The following is a 20,574-nucleotide window of genomic DNA, read 5'->3' as shown; positions in this document are numbered from 1 at the left end:
TGCCTGTCTTCCTGCTCATGTTACCTCTACTGCAATTCTTCCCTAGCATCTCTCCTTACATTCACTCCCCTCTTCCTTCCTCAACCCCCCCCCCGTCCCCCCTAATTCTACCTTTAATTGTTCCAAAGGTTGGTGATTCACACACACTGCCCATCTGAGGCTAGCCCGATGTCTTCTCTCTACTGCGGCCCACCCCAGCGGAAACAGGAAGTTATATCAAAGATGGCAGGCTGCAGTAGAGAAAAGATGTTGGGCCAATCTCAGATGGGCAGCATGTGTGGAATAATTAAAGGTAGAATTGGAGTGGGGGGTGGCACCCGCTCATCATTCGTTGGGGGTGGGGAGGCACCCTCTTATCATTCACCTCATGCAGCAAGATTGCCTTGGGCCTCTCCTGAGCCTTGGGGTACTTAATTAGAGGCAGCCAGTTGTAGAATCACTCCCATCAAGTAGAGTTTTATGGGTGTTAATGGCTTGACCTTAAGATGAGCTGTTTTTTTAATATAAGGGTCAAATAATCTGAGATATTGTTCATATGTTCTCATAATTTGCTATAGCAAAGGAGCACCAAGCCATAGTTCTGTAATGCTCAATGACTTACTGCCTAAATGAAATGTTTCTTTGTGAGTCTCTATTTAATTTCTTTTTCTGTTAATTGTGTTTTATTGTAGTGCCTTTGACTTGGTAAACATTCATCTTTTCCATGATGCTTCCAATTTAACTGCTTGGGATTCAAGCCCATCAGTGTACTCAGGAATACGACAGAAGGCTCTTAGTTATGTTCTAAATAGGTATGTATTGTGCCCCCTTTCCCCATCCAGTACAGGAAAGAAACTGGTGTCTTTTGTTTCCTTGTTCTCTGTATAGTTTCATTTTAGAGATAAAGCAATTTCTGATGATCCCTGATTTTATTAGCCATCTCATTAGTAGTCATCGCCCCAATCCACCCCCAAGCCTAATAGTTGCATTGCACCTCCCTCTTCCTAACTGGTTTTATAAAATTTTGCTGATTGTTGCTTTGTCATATGATTTCCTTCAAGCTTGAATATGGTTTTCCAAAGCAAGCAAGGAAACAGCATACAGAAATTATGTCAGCAAGGTACTCAATTGTTTTCACTAAATTTTTGCAAAGACGTCAGTGTCACTTCTCTTCTTGTATAAAGCTTGAATGAAGGGCTTTATTTTGCGAGGAGAGGGGTTGTGAAAACGCAGTAGCTCCATTATCCATATATAGAAATAACAGGTGGCTGTACCTGGCCAAAGATGAAATCGAACTCGGATGTTTTTTGATTGCATAGTTGTTCATTTGTTTTCCTCTGCAGGAACATTTCCTCTACTATTGTATCTTTGATGCTTGAGCCAGGTAGAAACCATCATAATCCTAAAAGAAAAATAAAAAAGCCCAAGGTATTTGCAGTTCTGTATTATAATGGTTTCTGATAGCTCATAAAATCTACCACTGTGGGCTCCTTTTACTAAGCTGCGTTAGGGCATTAATGCGCAGAATAGTGCGCGCTATAATGCCGCACGCGCTAGACGCTGACGCCAGCATTGAGCTGGCGTTAGTTCTAGCCACGTAGCGCAGGGTTAGCGCGCGCTAAAAACGCTAGCGCACCTTAGTAAAAGGAGCCTTGTGTAGGCACCATTTGGATTTGTGATTTTCATAGATGGAGGCTGGATAATGTCTAAAGCTGAGAACCAAAGAGAGACTTTGGAAACAAAATCTGATTTTAGTCTTTCTAATTAGTCACTATGAAGTGAGACGGACAAAACAGCATCATCATCAATATATGATGCTGCTGTTTTATATATATACTAGCTGATGCCCCGGCGTTGCACGGGTATTTAATTATAGCAATAACACTGTAAATGGATTCAAATAAAGATACTTTATGGTGGTGAATGAAATTATTTTTTTACAGCTTAATACAAAGTACAATATTCAAATTATAATGTGAAATATTTGACAAAATGAATACAATACAACTAACGCAAAACGTGATTATAAACAACATTTTTAGTTTCACCTCCTGGAGCAAGAACATATAAATTCTTGGGTGAACCCACCCTTGAGCAAGCAACAAAGAGTTGTGGGCCGCGAGACCCCCAGATCATATCACCCCAGGTAGTGAGGGATCTGCATACCAAGTTTCGTTCAAATCGGTCAAGCAGTTTTTTAATAACTGTGAGAATGGCAGCTTTTTACATTTTTTCCATTGACATGAATGGGTGAAATCTGAATTTATGTTTGTAGCTCCGCCCACGTGTGCAGGTGGGCCGCGAGACCCCCAGAACATATCACCCCAGGTAGTGAGGGATCTGCATACCAAGTTTCGTTCAAATCAATCAAGCCGTTTTTGAATTACAGGGAGAAAGGCAGCTTTTTACATTTTTTCCATTGACATGAATGGGTGAAATCTGATTATCTGTTTGTAGCTCCGCCCACGTGTGCAGGTGGGATGCGAGACCCCCAGAACATATCACCCCAGGTAGTGAGGGATCTGCATACCAAGTTTCGTTCAAATCGGTCAAGCCGTTTTTGATTTACTGTGAGAATGGCAGCTTTTTACATTTTTTCCTTTGACATGAATGGGTGAAATCTGATTTTCTGTTGGTAGCTCCGCCCACGTGTGCAGGTGGGACGCGAGACCCCCAGAACATATCACCCCAGGTAGTGAGGGATCTGCATACCAAGTTTCGTTCAAACCGGTCAAGCCGTTTTTGAATTACAGTGAGAATGGCAGCTTTTTACATTTTTTCCATTAACATGAATGGGTGAAATCTGATTTACTGTTTGTAGCTCCGCCCACGTGTGCAGGTGGGCCGCGAGACCCCCAGAACATATCACCTCAGGTAGTGAGGGATCTGCATACCAAGTTTCGTTCAAATCGGTCAAGCCGTTTTTTAATAACTGTGAGAATGGCAGCTTTTTACGTTTTTTCCATTGACATGAATGGGTGAAATCTGAATTTATGTTTGTAGCTCCGCCCACGTGTGCAGGTGGGCTGCGAGACCCCCAGAACATATCACCCCAGGTAGTGAGGGATCTGCATACCAAGTTTCGTTCAAATCGGTCAAGCCGTTTTTGAATTACTGTGAGAATGGCAGCTTTTTACATTTTTTCCATTGACATGAATGGGTGAAATCTGATTTTATGTTTGTAGCTCCGCCCACATGTACAGGTGGGCCGCGAGACCCCCAGAACATATCATCCCAGGTAGTGAGGGATCTGCATACCAAGTTTCGTTCAAATCGGTCAAGCCGTTTTTGCGTGATCGCAGCACATACACACACACATACCTCCAATTTTATATACAGTGGTGCCTCACACAACGAACTTAATTGGTTCCAGGAGCAAGTTTGTTATGCGAAACGTTCGTTATGTGAAACGCGTTTTCCCATAAGAATACATGTAAAAAAAAATAATTCGTTCTGCAGCATAAAATATGCTAAGATGACATAAAAAAAGATAAATTTTTGGTTATTATTTTTATTTAGATACATCTAAAAACATAATTGTTTTTTAAAACAACACACATTTTTTAAATTTAAAGACAGACTAAGTAGAGTCTAATTTTACAGTGAGAGAGGGCAGAGTCTCAGCGGCAAAAACTGGGACTTAACTGTTCATTTTTTTTTTTTTCTACCGTGTTTCCCCGATGATAAGGCAGGGCCATCAAATAAGACAGCCCCCCCTTTTTAGAAAAAAATGTAAAATAAGGCACCCCCCCGCAAATAAGCCACCCACCGATACCTGCGCTTACCCGAATCGGGTGGTACGGTGGGTGACTCCGTGTGGTCCCTGGCACCCCCGACACGATCGGGGCAAGAGGGAACTCAAGCCCTCTTGCCCCCCCGACTCCCCGACACGATCGGGGCAAGAGGGAGCCCAAGCCCTCTTGCCCCCCCCCGACTCCCCGACACGATCGGGGCAAGAGGGAGCCCAAGCCCTCTTGCCCCCCGACTCCCCGACACGATCGGGGCAAGAGGGAGCCCAAGCCCTCTTGCCCCCCCCCCCGACTCCCCGACACGATCGGGGCAAGAGGGAGCCCAAGCCCTCTTGCCCCCCGACTCCCCGACACGATCGGGGCAAGAGGGAGCCCAAGCCCTCTTGCCCCCCCGACTCCCCGACACGATCGGGGCAAGAGGGAGCCCAAGCCCTCTTGCCCCGCCGATTCCCCAACTCCCCGACAATATCGGGCCAGGAGGGAGCCCAAGTCCTCCTGGCCACGGCGACCCCCTAACCCCACCCTGCACTACATTACAGGCAGGAGGGATCCCAGGCCCTCCTGCCCTCGACGCAAACCCCCCCTCCCCCCAACGACCGCCCCCCCCAAGAACCTCCGACCGCCCCCCCAGCCGACCCGCGACCCCCCTGGCCGACCCCCACGACACCCCCAACCCCCTTCCCCGTACCTTTCTGTAGTTGGCCGGACAGACGGGAGCCAAACCCGCCTGTCCGGCAGGCAGCCAACGACGGAATGAGGCCGGATTGGCCCATCCGTCCCAAAGCTCCGCCTACTGGTGGGGCCTAAGGCGCCTGGGCCAATCAGAATAGGCCCGGGAGCCTTAGGTCCCTCCTGGGGGCAGGGCCTGAGGCACATGGTCGGGTTGGGCCCATGTGCCTCAGGCCCCGCCCCCAGGAGGGACCTAAGGCTCCCGGGCCTATTCTGATTGGCCCAGGCGCCTTAGGCCCCACCAGTAGGCGGAGCTTTGGGACGGATGGGCCAATCCGGCCTCATTCCGTTGGCTGCCTGCCGGACAGGCGGGTTTGGCTCCCGTCTGTCCGGCCAACTACAGAAAGGTACGGGGAAGGGGGTTGGGGGTGTCGTGGGGGTCGGCCAGGGGGGTCGCGGGTCGGCTGGGGGGGCGGTCGGAGGTTCTTGGGGGGGCGGTCGTTGGGGGGAGGGGGGGTTTGCGTCGAGGGCAGGAGGGCCTGGGATCCCTCCTGCCCGGAATGTAGTGCAGGGTGGGGTTAGGGGGTCGCCGTGGCCAGGAGGACTTGGGCTCCCTCCTGGCCCGATCGTGTCGGGGAGTCGGGGGGGCAAGAGGGCTTGGGCTCCCTCTTGCCCGATCGTGTCGGGGAGTCGGGGGGGCAAGAGGGCTTGAGCTCCCTCTTGCCCCGATCGTGTCGGGGAGTCGGGGGGGCAAGAGGGCTTGGGCTCCCTCTTGCCCCGATCGTGTCGGGGAGTCGGGGGGGCAAGAGGGCTTGAGCTCCCTCTTGCCCCGATCGTGTCGGGGAGTCGGGGGGGCAAGAGGGCTTGGGCTCCCTCTTGCCCCGATCGTGTCGGGGAGTCGGGGGGGCAAGAGGGCTTGAGCTCCCTCTTGCCCTGATCGTGTCGGGGAGTCGGGGGGGGCAAGAGGGAGCCAGGCGGAGAGAGGGCAGTTAAGCGCAGTGCCTGCGCGGAACGAAGTTCGTTGTACGAATCAAGACATAAAGTTCGTTGTGCGCAGCGTTCGCTGTGCGAGGCGTCCGTTATGCGAGGCACCACTGTATATAGATATATAGATATATAGATATATTTTATTTTTTTTTACAGACATGAATTATGTCAACATTATTTATTTATTTATTTAAAAATTCTAGGCGGATTCCAACAGACATACATAGGGCTCCTTTAACTAAGGTGCGCTAGTGTTTTTAGCACACAGGAAATTACCACGCACTCCACTGTACACTATGCTTCTCAATGCTGGTGTTAAGGTCTAGCGCGCACGGCATGCTATTCCGCGCGTTAAAGCCCTAACGCGGCTTAGTAAAAGGAGCCCATAGTTTATAGCAGAAACCATCACATTATTTTGAAAAATAAACTAATTTTAAAGAACAGGTTATATTATTTCTGGGACCTGATGATATTCTGAAAAAAAATTTCTTTACAGACTATGATGATCTTGTTGCAAGCAAGAAAGGCTGTTTTTTGGGGGCTGTTTTTCTTGAAACCTAAGAGACCTACAGTTTGCCAGTGTATTGTTGATTGCTCACTTTCTGTCTGCATCATTTAACTAATTTTGGCTTTGGCGACCTCCCACGATGTTCTGGCAAGGCTAAGGAAACCAGACTGTAGAATTAGTGTTAACTGTGGGTCGAGAATGTCATGATGTGTTATCATGAAAATGTGGTGCTGCCAAAAATTGCCCTAATGCTCCTGTCTTTGGTAAAAAAAAAAAAAAAAAAATAACAAACTTGAATTTTACGGTGCTTTGCCATGGTGGGTTTGCATTTGCATGAATTACTCGTTTGCAGAGAGTAACCAGCCGCAGATCCGGACCGCCACGGTGAAGTGATGGGCTGAGCAGCACAAAAGAGGAGTTCTGTAAGAGCAGTGAATAATGGGAAACCTCTTTCATCCGCACGGCTAACCTTTTGGCAGCCACCAGCAAACACTATTCTGATCTGCTGATTGGGGTGGACAATACACTGAAGCTCACTTTGAATGAATGCTACCACCAACAGTGTCTCCTATTCAGAAAGTTTTGGGAACCATCCTTGGCCATTGTCTGCCTCTACTTCTTAAAACAGTAGGAAAAGGGAAAGTGAGAACATCTATAGGGGGAAAGTACTTCTTTTCTTGGCTATAATCTCCCTTTAAAGCTTCATAGATCTACATTTCCAGCTGAGCTACAGGAGATATGCAGTGTCGGATAAACACAGAAAAGAGAGGTTTCAAGCCAGGCCTTTAAATCCCCTTATCTGCATGTGGTAATAATGCAGGGTTAATGCTGTTGAAAACAGAGGCCAATAAGTCTTTTTCCTTTAAAGCTTTTAAACTGCTAAGGAGCATTGAACAACAAAGTAGTTCAAACCCAGGGAGCAATGCTGAGAAGGAAAACAGTTTAATGAGATAAACCTTGGTTGAATGAAATGGAAACACCTTCTCACAGTTGATTTAAGTTAGTTTGGGTGTCTGTGAACTGCAGTTTTGACTCCTACGTTATGTCTGAAATGCTGGAAATACCTCAGTGAGTGCTATAAGAAGACTCAATTAAATCCGGTACCAGCAAGTTGATTGTAAAGGCCACAGGAGCCTGGAGAACCAAACATTTGGACATGTTTTGGCAATTTGTTTAGATTATCACAAAACCTAGTGCTAAAACATGGGGAGCCGCGTTAAGGGCTCCTTTTACAAAGCCGCGCTAGGGGTTTTCGCGCACGCACCGGATTAGCGTGTGCGGCAATTTAGCGTGCGCTATTCCGCGCGTTAAGGCCCTAGCGCGGCTTTGTAAAAGGAGCCCTAAGTGTTTTGGTTTAAATATGGAAATTAGTTTGCTTCTCAATAATATGGTAGAAAGCAACTGAGGAAGTTAACAATTGAGTGAATAAGAAGTGATATCCTACAGACACTCAAGCTTCCATGGTTAGCAGTTTTCAAACTGTGTGCACTTCTGCAAAATCATTCATATTAGAGCATTAAGCTAAACAGAGAACCCATATGGAGTATCCAGTTTACCCATCCATACTAACTACTAAGCTCTATAATCTCTTCCTCTCTGTTGGATTCCTTCTGCTTGTCTAGGGTTACCAGATTTTACTATTGTAAAATCCAGATCCATGGTCTTGCCCCTAGGCCCGCCCAGTTCTACTCATCTCCGCCCTATTCCATCCCAGCCTCACACCACCATCCTCGCCCCCTCAGCCTGTTCTTGTGCTCAGAGTCGCATCGAGAGGGCATCTGCACATGCGCAGGTGTGGTGTGATGTCACGTCATTGCATGCATGCATGCGCATGACATCACCACATTGCATGCGCAAATGCCCTCTCGACGCAGGCCTGAGCTGGAGGCTTTTCAAAACCCGGACAAAGTGCCGGGTTTTGAAAAGCCATCTGGACGCCCAGACATGTTCTTTAACCCTATGCTTGTCCCATGCTTTCTTGAATTCAGATACAATCCTAGTCTCCAGCAACTCCACTGGGAGGCTGTTCCAGGGCCCTACCCCTTTCCATAAAGAGCTATTTCCTTATATTACTCCTCCCCTTTCACCTTTATCCTTTGACCCCTCATTCCAGAGCATCCTTTCAATTGCCACAAAGGGATTTTAAAAATTTCTATCATAGCTCCCACCTTTCTTCCAGGCTTCAAATCCTGCTTCTCCTGCTGACAGTCCCTGTGATCTTCGGGAAGTCACTTCACTCTATTACATCAGGAATAACTTGGATTGTAAGTCCACTTGAGCAGGGTCTTACCAACTGCACCTGAATTTGTAAATTGCATTGAGTTCACATTTGCAAAAGGTGAATCATAAAAATCCAAATCCAGTTACTCTGGGTACAAAGTACATACAATCACATGCCGCCTGCTTTGGTGCAGCACATTTTTTCTTGTGAAATGCATCTATAAATTTGAAAATGCAATCTGCACATGCACTTTTCCTCCCCAAAATAGCACATCCCTAGTTGCGCTTCCTCTCCGTGCACTTGGATGACTAGCCACATCGAGGGTAGGTAAAAAATTAGGCAGTTAATGTGGGATTTTTACTCACATGAAATGTTATAAAAGTAATTCATATAATTAAGATGCACAGGAATATCTGATTGGCCCTTTTGGTCTTTTTGCCGTTATTCTGAAATAAAGGTTCCCAGAATAATAGTAGTTTTAACTATCCAGACATACAGTTCATCAACTCTGAGTACACTTCTCCCTCCATATTCACAGTTTCAGCATTCGCGGTTTCGATTATTCACGGTTTTTAGCTTGCTGGCTCTTCCCAACCAAATTACATCAGCTTGCATAGAGAAATCGCTGATTCCGAGTGTTTATAGAGAAAATCGCTGATTCCCAGCACTTTATTCACCGTGTTTTGCCTCTCCTTCAGAAACAGGCCAGGTCTCCCACCATGTTATTTACGGTTTCATCATATTCACGATGGTTTTTAATAGAAAACATCAAATAATATATATAAAAGTTATTCGTGGTTTTTCAGCATTTGCGGTTCTGTTAATCCTCTATCACAGCGAATACGGAGGGAGAAGTGTATATTTTTGCCAAGTAAAACTTCTCTTTAGCAACCAAAATGCATATTTACCTAGCAGACTACAAGATGGTCGTATTTTTTAAGAACGGAGGGATTGATATACAGTAGAAAAATGAAATGATAGCGAATGGTGTAGTGTGTTCCATGTTTCTATTCTTTTCTCTCACATTTTATTTGTTTTGCCAGGATGTAAATTAGTGCTTCTAGGTGTGGCTACAATATCATTCTTCCTTGGCAGTGTTTCTCCAGCTATGTTTGTATATTTTCTTGAATCCAACCGATTTGCTGTTTTGAAAGCTTAGGATATTTAATGGGTCAGTGGCTGTAGAGTAGTGGTCTCAAACTTGCGGCCCGCCAGTTACTATTTTGAGGCCCTCGGTATGTTTATCATAATCACAAAAGTAAAATAAACCAGTTTCTTGATCATATGTCTCTGTAGCTATAAATTACAATATTTTTATTAAGACTTAGCCAAAAGGAAAGATTTATAAACTATAAAGAGTTTTTACCTCATGCAAAATTGTCATTTCTTTAATAAGACATGAACTAGTTTTTCTGAGGCTCTCCAAGTTACTACAAATCCAAAATGTGGATTGAGTTTGAGACCACTGCTGTAGAGTGTGTCACTGCAGCTTAATGTAAACATCTTGCTTTTCTTTTTAATGATGCACTTGACACTGAGATGCGTAGGAGCCAGCTTTGTGGGTGCTTGAGCACCCCCAATATTAAACAAACTCCTTGACTATATCCAGGAGAGGCAATTTCCCTTGGGTTTAGCACCCCCGATACGTTTGAAAAGTTGGCTCCTATGCTGAGGTGATCATAGTTATTTATGAATTAGGCTGTGCATTTTTTTGTACACTCTGGTGATTTTGTGGCAGTGATTAGGACCTTAAATACAAACTGTGCTGTGATCAATTAGTTGATGCTGAGAATCATAATTTACCAAGGATATAAACTTCCTGAAATTATTGTGCTTACTGAAGCTCCATAAAATCAGTTTTTCTATCCTGTTTTTGTTGTTGTTGTTGAGATAGTAACAGACCTCTTCTGTTTTTCCTTTCAAATGTTGACTGGCTGAGTTCAACAGAAACATTTTTACATTACAACTGTGAAATCTTGGCATAAAGCATCCCTTTGTGGCCTCCATTATTTTCTCACAAATATAGTCCATTGTTACATGGCTGAAGTTAATTTGATCAACATTGGAACATTTAACTTTTATGTCCACTCAAAGGGTCCGTTTCATGCTCATTTTGTGCATTGAAAAGAAATGATTGCTAGAAAAATAATGTTACTATTAAGAATTCAGAGCAATTAGTTTCCCAGGGAGAGGTGATGTGATGCACAGACTCCACACAGCCATTCTTTGTCATTTTATGGATGCTCATCCATCAACTGTCACCTCTTCTCAAAGACTTCTCCAATCTAAATGTTTCTCTTTGGGCTTTTCCCAGAACTAGCGGCTGAATGACCAAAGAAAAGCTACTTAGTTTCTACTCTAAAGCAAACTTGATTCTAAAGATCTAGGTCAGCTGGGAGAAAACTTTTGGCCCAACTAACATAAGGTTAGATTTTTGGGTTTTGTTTTTGGTTTCACGCTTGTACTTGTCAGTTTGTTGAAATATTTCTGTAGGATTTATGTCGGAGAACATTTAAAGAAACCTGTAGCAAGCATTTTGTGTTGTGACTTCACGGCCTGGTAGAATGGAGTTCCAAGGTGGTATAACTTGTCTTTTAATTCAGTTTTGACCTGTGATCAGGAAAGGGCACATACCATGAAACTTATTAGCTTCCTAGATTGGTTTCAGCTCTGCTTTCTGCTATAAATTAGGGTTAAGTGCTCTCACAGTTCACATATTTGCATAATATGCTGTGCAAAGAGTCACACCACCAAAATAAATCCTGCTACTTTGTCTACCTGATGAACCATAGAGCTGCCAGCAGTTAAAAACTTGCATAAGTTTAGTTCTCAAACCTGTCCTGGGAGAACCATAGCCAGTGAGGTTTTCAGGATATCCACAATGAATATTCTCGAAAGAAATTTGCATGCAGTGCAGGCAGTACATGCAAATCTAACTTACGAGTATTCATTGTAGATATCTTGAAAACCTGACTGGCTCTAGGGGTTTACCCAGGACAGGTTTGAGAACCATGAGAAAGTCGTTTTAGGCCTTGGCCTCCCTTGCTTGGCCGTTACAAAACTTTGCAGTGAAACAGGATCTTTTCCAGATAAGCCCCGCCAAAAAGTTAACCCCCGCCACCCAAAAAAAATTATAAAAAAGAGGCGCGATCTGTAGAAAGTAAAGTGGGGGGTTCCCCCCCAAGCCCCCCCCGTCGGAGCCCTTAAAAAATGGTCGACAGTTTATCCTATTTTTTTATAATGTTAAGTTTCATATCCTCTTTTTTATAATCTTTTTTGGGTGCTCCGACGGGGGGGCGTGGGGGGGAACCCCCCCACTTTACTTTATACACATCGCGCTGCGTTGTGGGGCCGTTGTGCTGAGAACTTCACTGGTTAAGGTTGCGTGCGCTGGCAAAAGGTGGCGGGGCTTAACTTTCGGCACGTCCACTTTTTCCATTAGTGGCGGGGCTTATCTGGAAAAGATCCGTGAAACGGAATGAAATGGATGACCTACATCAGTTGTCAGGAAACTGAACTCCCATGTTGCATTGCCTGGGAGGAGATCATATGACATAGTTATGGTAGTGTTACAGATCACTATAAAAGAGAAACAGCAAGAGTGCTAGAAACAGTAATTGTTTTCCATGTGTTTAAACTGGAAAATAAAATAATCAGCAAAGCTAAGAAACAGTGGAACATTGTAAATGCCTGTTTAAAAGTGCCAAGAACTGTGGTGGTTGTTTTCATCCCTTTTGATATGCAGAAATAAGCCGCAGCAAAGAAGGTATAAGTGATTCTCTTTTATTGAACTTAATACATCTGGTGCTAGCTGTTTGAGATTTTCCTCCCTTTACACTTTGGGCCTGTTTTACAAAGCTGTGCTAGCGGCTGCCACGTGGCAACAGCCCCGAAGCCCTTTAAATATCTATGGGCTTTGGAGCCATTACCGCGCTGCAACCGCTAGTGCGGCTTTGTACTTATTGTATAGAACTAGACTTTTCTGTGGTTCTGGCTGTGTATGTCTTGAGGACTGAGTTGAGAACCCCAGGATTAGAATAATGCCATATAGGCATGTATATGTGTGTAAATGCCAAAATTCCAGCTAAGCGTTATTCTTGTATATGTGCATATCTTACATAGGGGTCCTTCTAATAAGGGCCTCTTCTACTAAAGTGCGTTAGCGTTTTTAGCACCGGGAGCCACGCTGAATGACCCGCACTGCTCCCGACGCTCATAAGAACTCTATGAGCGTCGGGAGCAGCACGGGCCATTCAGCGCGGCTCCCCCCGCTAAAACCGCTAGCGCAGTTAGTAGAAGAGGGGGTAAGTTGTGATAGGTGCTAACCAGGGTGGATCAAACTCGATTTTTAAAAAAATTATTTTTATTTATATTGGATTTTTTTAAATAGTTTTATATTTAAGATACATTATGGTCCAAAATTTATTCATAGTGAATTGAGGATTAGCATGAGGCTGTATATTCATGCAATGTTTAAATTGTTGGGTAAATGAATTCCATTAATCCATTCATAATGTCATGGGTAGTTTTTCTATCTAGAAGATATTATCACAGATGCTTGGTTTTGCATTTCTCAAAACTGTGAATTTGTGTCTGCAGAGATAAACATGTTTCTTCACAGAAAAATGTTATAAAATATACAGAGTTGAGAACAATACCTTGATCCCATTCTTCCTTTGCAAATCGATGTACGGTATATAGAATCAACCCTTTACCTCTTAAGTGTTAAGTTTATATATCTGCACAAAGAGCTAAGTGTGATGAGAGAGGGAGGGGTAAGCAGTAAAAATGAAAGTGAGACCTTTTGAACAGAAAACTCCACAAGTCATGGGATCTTGAGCATGAGATTTATCATATTCTCTCCTATAATGAGGTTTATCATCTTCTATCATGATAGGTTTATCCTCTATAATAAAACCCTAAGCGCGCATGCGCGCTTAGGGTTTCGTGTTCCCTGCCACCCTGTGTCTCCGTGCCAAATTTTATGGGAAGCACGTGGGGTGGCTTGCTGCACGTGGGGCGGCATGCAATGGCTTGAGGAGGTGGCGGTTTGACTCCTGCGCTGCCGGGACACCTCTTCTCACCCCCAGACCAGCAAATGCAGCAGCCGCGGGGTATTTGCTAGGCCGGCCCACTTCGATAATGCGAGGTGGGCCAGCCTAGCAAAAGTCCCGAGGCTGCCCGGGCTAGCAGATGCTGGACAGGGGGAGCAGGGAAAGGAGAAGGGGTGCTGCTGGACAGGGGGATCAGGTAAGAGGTGCTGCTGGACGGGGGAGGTAAAAGGAAGGGAGAAGGGGTGCTGCTGGACAGGGGGGCAGTAAAAGGAAGGGAGAAGGACTACTGCTAGACAGGGGGAGCAGGGAAGGGGTGCTGCTGGACACAGGGGAGGTAAAATGAAGGGAGAAGGGCTACTGCTGAACAGGGGGAGCAGGCATGGGGTGGTGGTGGAAAGCCGAGGAAAAAGAGAGACAGAAAGAAAGAAAGACAGACAGACAGAAAGCGGCCAAGGAGAAAGAGAAAGAAAGATACACACACACATCTATTCTAGCACCTGTTAATGTAACAGGCTTAAAGATTAGTCTCCTATAATGAGGTTTATCATATTCTCTCCTATAATGACAGCAGGCCGTAAAAGATACCCAATTTGGAAATATTCTTATAAAGTTCCTCTACCTTTGGGTAAAACAGGCATCTGTGCAAAATGCAAACACTGCAACAAAGAAATGCAAGACCTGCTGGCCCAAATGAAAGAACATCATGAAAAGTACTTTGATGAAGATGACAAAAGGAACATGTTTGAACAAGCAGAAACTTCAAGTTAGCAAATGTTTTGACTTCATGATATTTCTTAGACTGCCTTGAAGAATTGTGATATTTGAACAAAAATATATTTATTGCATGTTACTGTCATTTTGATATAGTTGTTATGAAGAATTGGACTGTTGGAACAAGCAAATGTTCCTTTTTTTTTTTATAGCAGTACTGTACTAAGTGGCAGTGAATGCAATGAGAACACCATGATTTAAATCAAGTCTTTCTGACTAGGGGAAATTTTTTAGGGAGTATGTCAGGGCACAGAGCGGGCATTCCTGTGCTAACCAGTTAACACATCTACATTACTCGTACCATATGAAAGCCAGTTAGCACAAAGATAATACAGGAGCCTTACTGCTTACAAAATAGGTGGCAGTAAGTGCTCCCATGGTAATTTTTAAAAGTGCCTGTGCAGTAATGGCAACATTAGTGTATGGCCTTTAATGAAATATGGCCCGGATAATAATGGCCTTAGCATGTGGGAATGACCCACATAAGAGCAAGCTAAGGTAATTTGTTTTACCGCAGCCTAGTAACAGGATCCCATAGTGCGTATTTGACAAGATGTACACTCAAAAGGAGTCTGGGTAGAGTATAGGTAGGACTCACATGCACATAACTTATAGAATACTATAAATTACACAGTATCTTCAGCATTTAGGGCTCCTTTTACTAAGGTGCGCTAGCGTTTTTTAGTGCATGCAGGAAATTACTGCGCGCTACGCTTTTAGAACTAATGCCAGCTCAATGCTGGCGTTAAGGTCTAGTGTGTGTGGCAATGTAGCGCGTGCTATTCCGCACGTTAGTGCTATAACGCTGCTTAGTAAAAGGAGCCCTTAGACTTGGCTGACATAAGTCGTTATGTCTAATCACATATGCACTTATATAGCTGGTAACACTAGCATTCTAGCCTCATGGTCACCCTCTACTTGTTAAATATAAGTGCACGGTTATAGAATTTTGCATGCTTGATGCCTAGTCAGTCTAAAATAAATGTTGAGTTCAAGAATCTTGTTTATGCAGAGTGGAGCATATCCATAAATTTGGCAATATCATCAATAAAAATGCTTTGTCATGCTATGTTGCACCTAAAAACTGTTGAAGGATAATATTATTCTGATGATTTTATTTTATTTTTTTACTGCCATTCCCACACAACCTTTTAATAATAATAATAATAATAATAATGAAAACTGCTATATAATTTATGTGAAATATTAAAGGACCCTTTTAGAAAACTGTGCTAAAAAGTAGCTTTAGGGTGCCCTTAAACAGGATTTTTCCAGACACTAAGATCATTTTTAGTTCAGCAGTAAAATGGCCAGTTTTGGTGATTTTTGTATAAATGGCCATCTGCTATCAAATCCTTGTGCTATGCTTCTTAGCTTACTGACTTGATATTTTGTTTTACAGCATATCCCCTGCTTGGTTTTCTTCTTTGCTTTGGCAACATCATTGTAGATATTGGAACGTTATAGAATTGAATCAACCGGTGACTAGCTTTACGTGATATGTATATATGTATGTATAGCAGTTCTCTTTGTGATCTGAGTTAAAGGAAATCTATACCTTCTGCTACTTCAACCCTTATTAACTTACAGGAAATGAAAATAAATGGCTCTTGTGGTTTATTTATGTCCTCCAATTGTAACTCTGCGTAATGAGCCGCTGTGTTTGTGGTTATGGAGTGGAGGACATTTATGTGACTAATCATTAGTTTGCATTTCCCAGGATCTTTTTAATGTTCTGCACACAAAAAGAATGCACAAGGGTATTTGTCACTTTTATTTTATTTTTGTTTGTACTGGCAATTTTCTCCTACTGCTTTGGACTTCTAATTCCATTGCAGCCAGTGTTTTTTTTTTTGTTTTTTTTTTTTTGGGGGGGGAGGAGGATAAGGCATCTTATGCCTTCATTCACAATTACCTTGGCTTTTTCCTGCTGTTTTATACACACTTCCCTCAACTCAGCCTGCTGTGTCTGTGACAACCAGGGTCCCCAAACGGCAAATCCTTCTGGAATCTGGATGAAATGACCCCTCAATATGACCAGTAGGTGTCCTTGTTGCACAATGGCTAAGACTTCTCTCCCTAACCCCTGGCCCTGGAAGTAATAATATTATACAGTATCCACAGTGTTGGCTGACCCAGGCAGTGAAAGGACCTGACCTGGGAGTTAAAAAATTTAGGTTTGCTCAGCTTTTTAAGGGCCCTTATACCATGGTGTTTTAGACACTAATGCACACCTAACAGCAAAAATGACAGGGGATACACTAAAGTATTCTGCATTAGTTTTGCCATACATTTGCATTAGGTGCATGCTGATTTTTTGGGGGGAAGGGGAGGGTGCATTTCATGGGTAGACAATGGCATGGATTCACTAATCAGTTAGCATGCTGATATTACAGTCCTGTTAACTAGTTAGCGTGTCTATAACACAGGAGAGCCCATAGTGCCTCCTGAAAAGGAGGTGAAAAGTGTTCCCACAATATTTTTTTTTCTTTGAATGGCTGAGTTCTAATGCTAATATTAATGCACAACCAGAAATAAAACACATAGGCAAAAGCCCTTTTTGAGGCTGGAAATGGACTTGGCACATGGAAAGCCTTTTATAAGGATGCGCTAAGCCCATTTCTTAGCGCAGCATAGCAAAAGAGCTTTGTAATTACAGTACCTGCAAGTTCACAGCTCATTGTGCGGTGGCAGAAGCTAAGAAACCAAATAGAATATTAGGATTTATAAGGAAAGGAATGGAAAACAAAGATGAGAATGTTATAATACCCTTGTATCGCTACACAGTATGGCTGCATCTTGAATATTATACACTTCCCCCTCTCAATTCGCAGTATTAGGACTCGCGATTTCGATTATTCGTGATTTCCTAAAAGCAGAATCGCCTCCACCTTCCTCCCGGACATCCCCGGACCTTACCTGGTGGACTAGCAGTCTTTCGGGGCAGGAACAATCTTCCTAAGCCCCTGCCCCGTGCAGATCACTCATCCAAAATGGCTGCTGTGATTTCCCGTCGTAGTCTCAAGAGACTATGGGAACTCACGGAAGCCATTTTGGATGAGTGATCTGCATGGGGCAGGAGTGTAGGAAGATCACTCCTGCTCTGAAAGACCGCTAGACCACCATGTAAGGTCTGGGATGCCGGGGGCGGGGGGTGGTAGGCGGAAGGGAGCAAGCGGTGGGTCAGAGTTATTCGCAAATTTTCAATACTCATGGGCTGGCTCTGCCCCTAACCTCCATGAATATTGAGGGAGGAGTGTATACAGTTCTGGTCACCACATCTGAAAAAAGATATAGTGGATTTAGAAAAGGTACAGAGGAAGGTGATGAAAATGATAAAAGTGATGGGGTGACTTCCCTATGTGGAAAGGATAAAGCAGCTAGGGTTCTTCAACCTGGGGAAGAGATGGCTCGGTGGAAATATGATAGAGGTCTATCAAATACTGAGTGGAGTGAAATGGGTAGATGTGAATCACTTGTTTACTCTTTCCAAAAATACTAGAACTAGGAGATATGTAACAAAGCTACTAAGTAGTAGATTTAAAACAATCCAGAGAAAATATTTATTTACTCAGCGTGTAGTTAAACTCTGGCATTCATTTGCGGAGAGTGTGGTGAAGGCAGTTAGTTTAACAGGGTTTAAAAAAGATTTGGATAATTTCCTAAAACAAAAGTCCATAAGCCTTTATTAAGACAGACTTGGGAGAAATCCACCGCTTATTCCTAGGATAAGCAGCATATATACAAGCAAAAGATTGACCCTGTAGGATAAGCATACTCCTTGGGATCTTCTCTGGTGCTTTTGACCTGGGTGAAATTCATGCAAGGGCATTAAGCACATTAGCTTGCACTAACTACTAAACATGCCCATGGGTGTCTATAGTGATTAGCGCATACTAACACAATTTCATGCGCTAACATGCTTAATGCACTTTCAGGACATCCCCCCCCCCCCCAAGTATATTGAAATTTGGCAGCTAAAATTTAATGCTAAGAAATGCAAGGTCATGCATTTGGGCTGCAAAAACTCAGAACGGTACAGTGTAGGGGGTAAAGACAGAAGAGCGGGACTTGGGTGTGATTGTATGTGATGATCTTAAGGTGGCCAAACAAGTTGAAAAGGTGATGGTAAAAGCTAGAAGGATGCTACGTTACATAGGGAGATGTATGGCCAGTAGGAAAAAGGAGGTATTGATGCCCCGTATAAGACTTTGGTGAGACCTCATTTAGAATATTGTGTACAATTCTGGAGGCCGCACCTTTAAAAAGATATAAGAAGGATGGAGTCGGTCCAGAGGAAGGCTACTAAATTGGTATGTGGTCTTCATCATAAGGCGCATGGGGACAGACTTTAAGATCTCAATCTTTATACTTTGGAGGAAAGGCAGGAGAGAGGAGATATGATAAAGACGTTTAAATACCTATGTAATGTAAATGCGCATGAGTCAAATCTCTTTCATTTGAAAGGAAACTCTGCATTGAGAGGGCATAGGATGAAGTTAAGAGGTGATATAGAGGTGAGAGGCTCCAGAGTAATCTGAGGAAATACTTTTATACAGAAAGGGTAGTAGATGCATGGAACAGTCTCCCAGAAGAGGTGGTGGAGACAGAGACAGTGCCTGAATTCAAGAGGGTCTGGGATAGGCATGTGGGATCTCTTGGAGAGAGAAAGAGATAATGGTTACTGCAGATGGGCAGACTAGATGGGCCATTTGGCCTTTATCTGCCATCATGTTTCTATATTTCTATTCACAGCATATTTCTTGCTTGTATCGTCATTCCTAATCCTAGCTTATCCATTATATCTCTTAATCAATATTAAACATGTCATTTCCGCTGGCTGAATTTAGTTACCTAACATGTGCACAGTGGGGCTTTATATGTTTTCAGCACATGTGAAGAGTGCAATCTACTATTTAAGAATTTTGAATGGAAACTGGTGGTGGATGTTAGATATTGACTTTGCAATGCTCCCCTACCTTCTACCCTACTAGATGACCAGTGCAGCTTAGGATAATGCTTCCAAAAAGCCATAAGCAGCCCATGTTTAACCCATCCTTGAGACTGCCCAAAGCCCACCCATAACATGCGTCCACTAGGCCGATCTCGTGCTCTGAACGTACAGAGGATCCCTTAAATGCATAAGCTAAAGTTCTTACAGATCCAAAAATCTGATCTAGGGGAAGTTTAGCAAACTTAAGCTCTTGCTCCTACTCACATTTTCCATGGCTTCCATTTTCAAATGGAGCATAAACCTTTCCTTAACTAAGAATCCACTTGCTGATTAATGTTCTAACCTGAGTAGACAAATTCCCTACCATTCTCTTAGCCACCACCTGCTCTGTATATGCTGAGGTATTAACAACAAAACTACCAAGAGGCCGAGGCCTCGGTGCTACAAAGAAATAAAACAAACCTTACAGGGCACACTTTCCACTTACCTCACAGGAACAAATACAGCTGTTTTCTTCCCCACAGCTAGCCTTCATAGTCGGCAGTCCTCCATGAGCAGCAACAGATTCATCTTGCACTATTGGCTCTAGCTGCACACTTCCGGGTACTCCATCCAGGTCTCTCAAGGGCTGCAGCAGGGTAGAGTGGCTACCTGGAGCTCAGTGTCAGTTTTGACTCCCAACAAATAGTGCCCCCACATCTCCTCAGGACTTTAGACATGCCCTAGAGCAGGGTGTCAAAGTCCCTCCTCAAGGGCTGCAATCTAGTCGGGTTTTCAGGATTTTCCCAATGAATATACATAAGATCTATTTGCATGCACTGCTTTCATTGTATGCTAATAGATCTCATGCATATTCATTGGGGAAGTCCTGAAAACCCAACTGGATTGTGGCCCTCAAGGAAGGACTTTGACACCCTTGCCCTAGAGGTAAGATGAAAATCCATTGGCCCCTGAACAGGAAGCTTAGGAACCAAAGAAACAGGCATCAGCTTTTCTTTTCCCCCATCTCCAGGAGAGAGCCCAGCCATAGGTAGGAAACGACCCAAGGAGCAGCCTCTCACACATCCATATAGGATGCCACCTTGGACCTGCCCTGCCCCCCCAAAAAATTACCTTTTTTTTTAAATGTCAAAATATGGCTTTATGTAAATGTTTTCACTGGTACTCCTAAACATCAGAAATACAACCATTAAAAAAGCAAAAGTTTCTCACATTGCTGGTCCTGTCTGTTTTTGATGTACTAGCAGAAGCCTATTATCAATTTCAAAATATCTGAAAACGTCATGAAGCAAACAGCAGAATGAAAGCAGTTGTCAAGAGCCTTAGGCAATCATATTAGTACTACAGGCATTTGCCAGGGTTGTTTGACTAATATATGATGCTCGTTTTTAATTTCAATATAGTGCCATTTGGGCAAAAATATTGTGTTTTTTAATTAATTACCTTGTCAGTAGCCATTAAGATGAAAAGAAAGAGCACATCAATATTACATATTTAATCCAAAGAAAGGATTACATAGTGAACCATTAAAATCAATTTTTTGTTAGACCTGAAAAATTGTGACTTTTTCTTGTATGACTGGTATTTTCATTATATTGACAAAGCCATGAGTTTATCTGACCTTGACATTAGCCTAATGTAATAGCAGCTACGCATTATGCTGTAAGTACTTGTCAATTTTA

General features: G+C 43.5%; 1 protein-coding gene across 2 annotated transcripts in view; it reads left to right on the top strand.

Annotated features, from left to right (window-relative positions):
* Positions 1-20,574, top strand: part of INPP5A (inositol polyphosphate-5-phosphatase A) — a 764,365-nt gene that overhangs the window by 511,024 nt on the left and 232,767 nt on the right. For both annotated transcript variants that reach the window (XM_033942100.1, XM_033942101.1), the window contains exon 8: positions 672-791. In XM_033942100.1, the coding sequence (XP_033797991.1) occupies positions 672-791 (120 nt within the window). The remainder of the gene's footprint in view (positions 1-671; positions 792-20,574) is intronic.

The sequence above is a fragment of the Geotrypetes seraphini genome, chromosome 4 (assembly GCF_902459505.1).
Source record: "Geotrypetes seraphini chromosome 4, aGeoSer1.1, whole genome shotgun sequence".
Lineage (NCBI taxonomy): Eukaryota > Metazoa > Chordata > Amphibia > Gymnophiona > Dermophiidae > Geotrypetes > Geotrypetes seraphini.
This window is presented reverse-complemented; position numbering and strand designations above follow the sequence as displayed.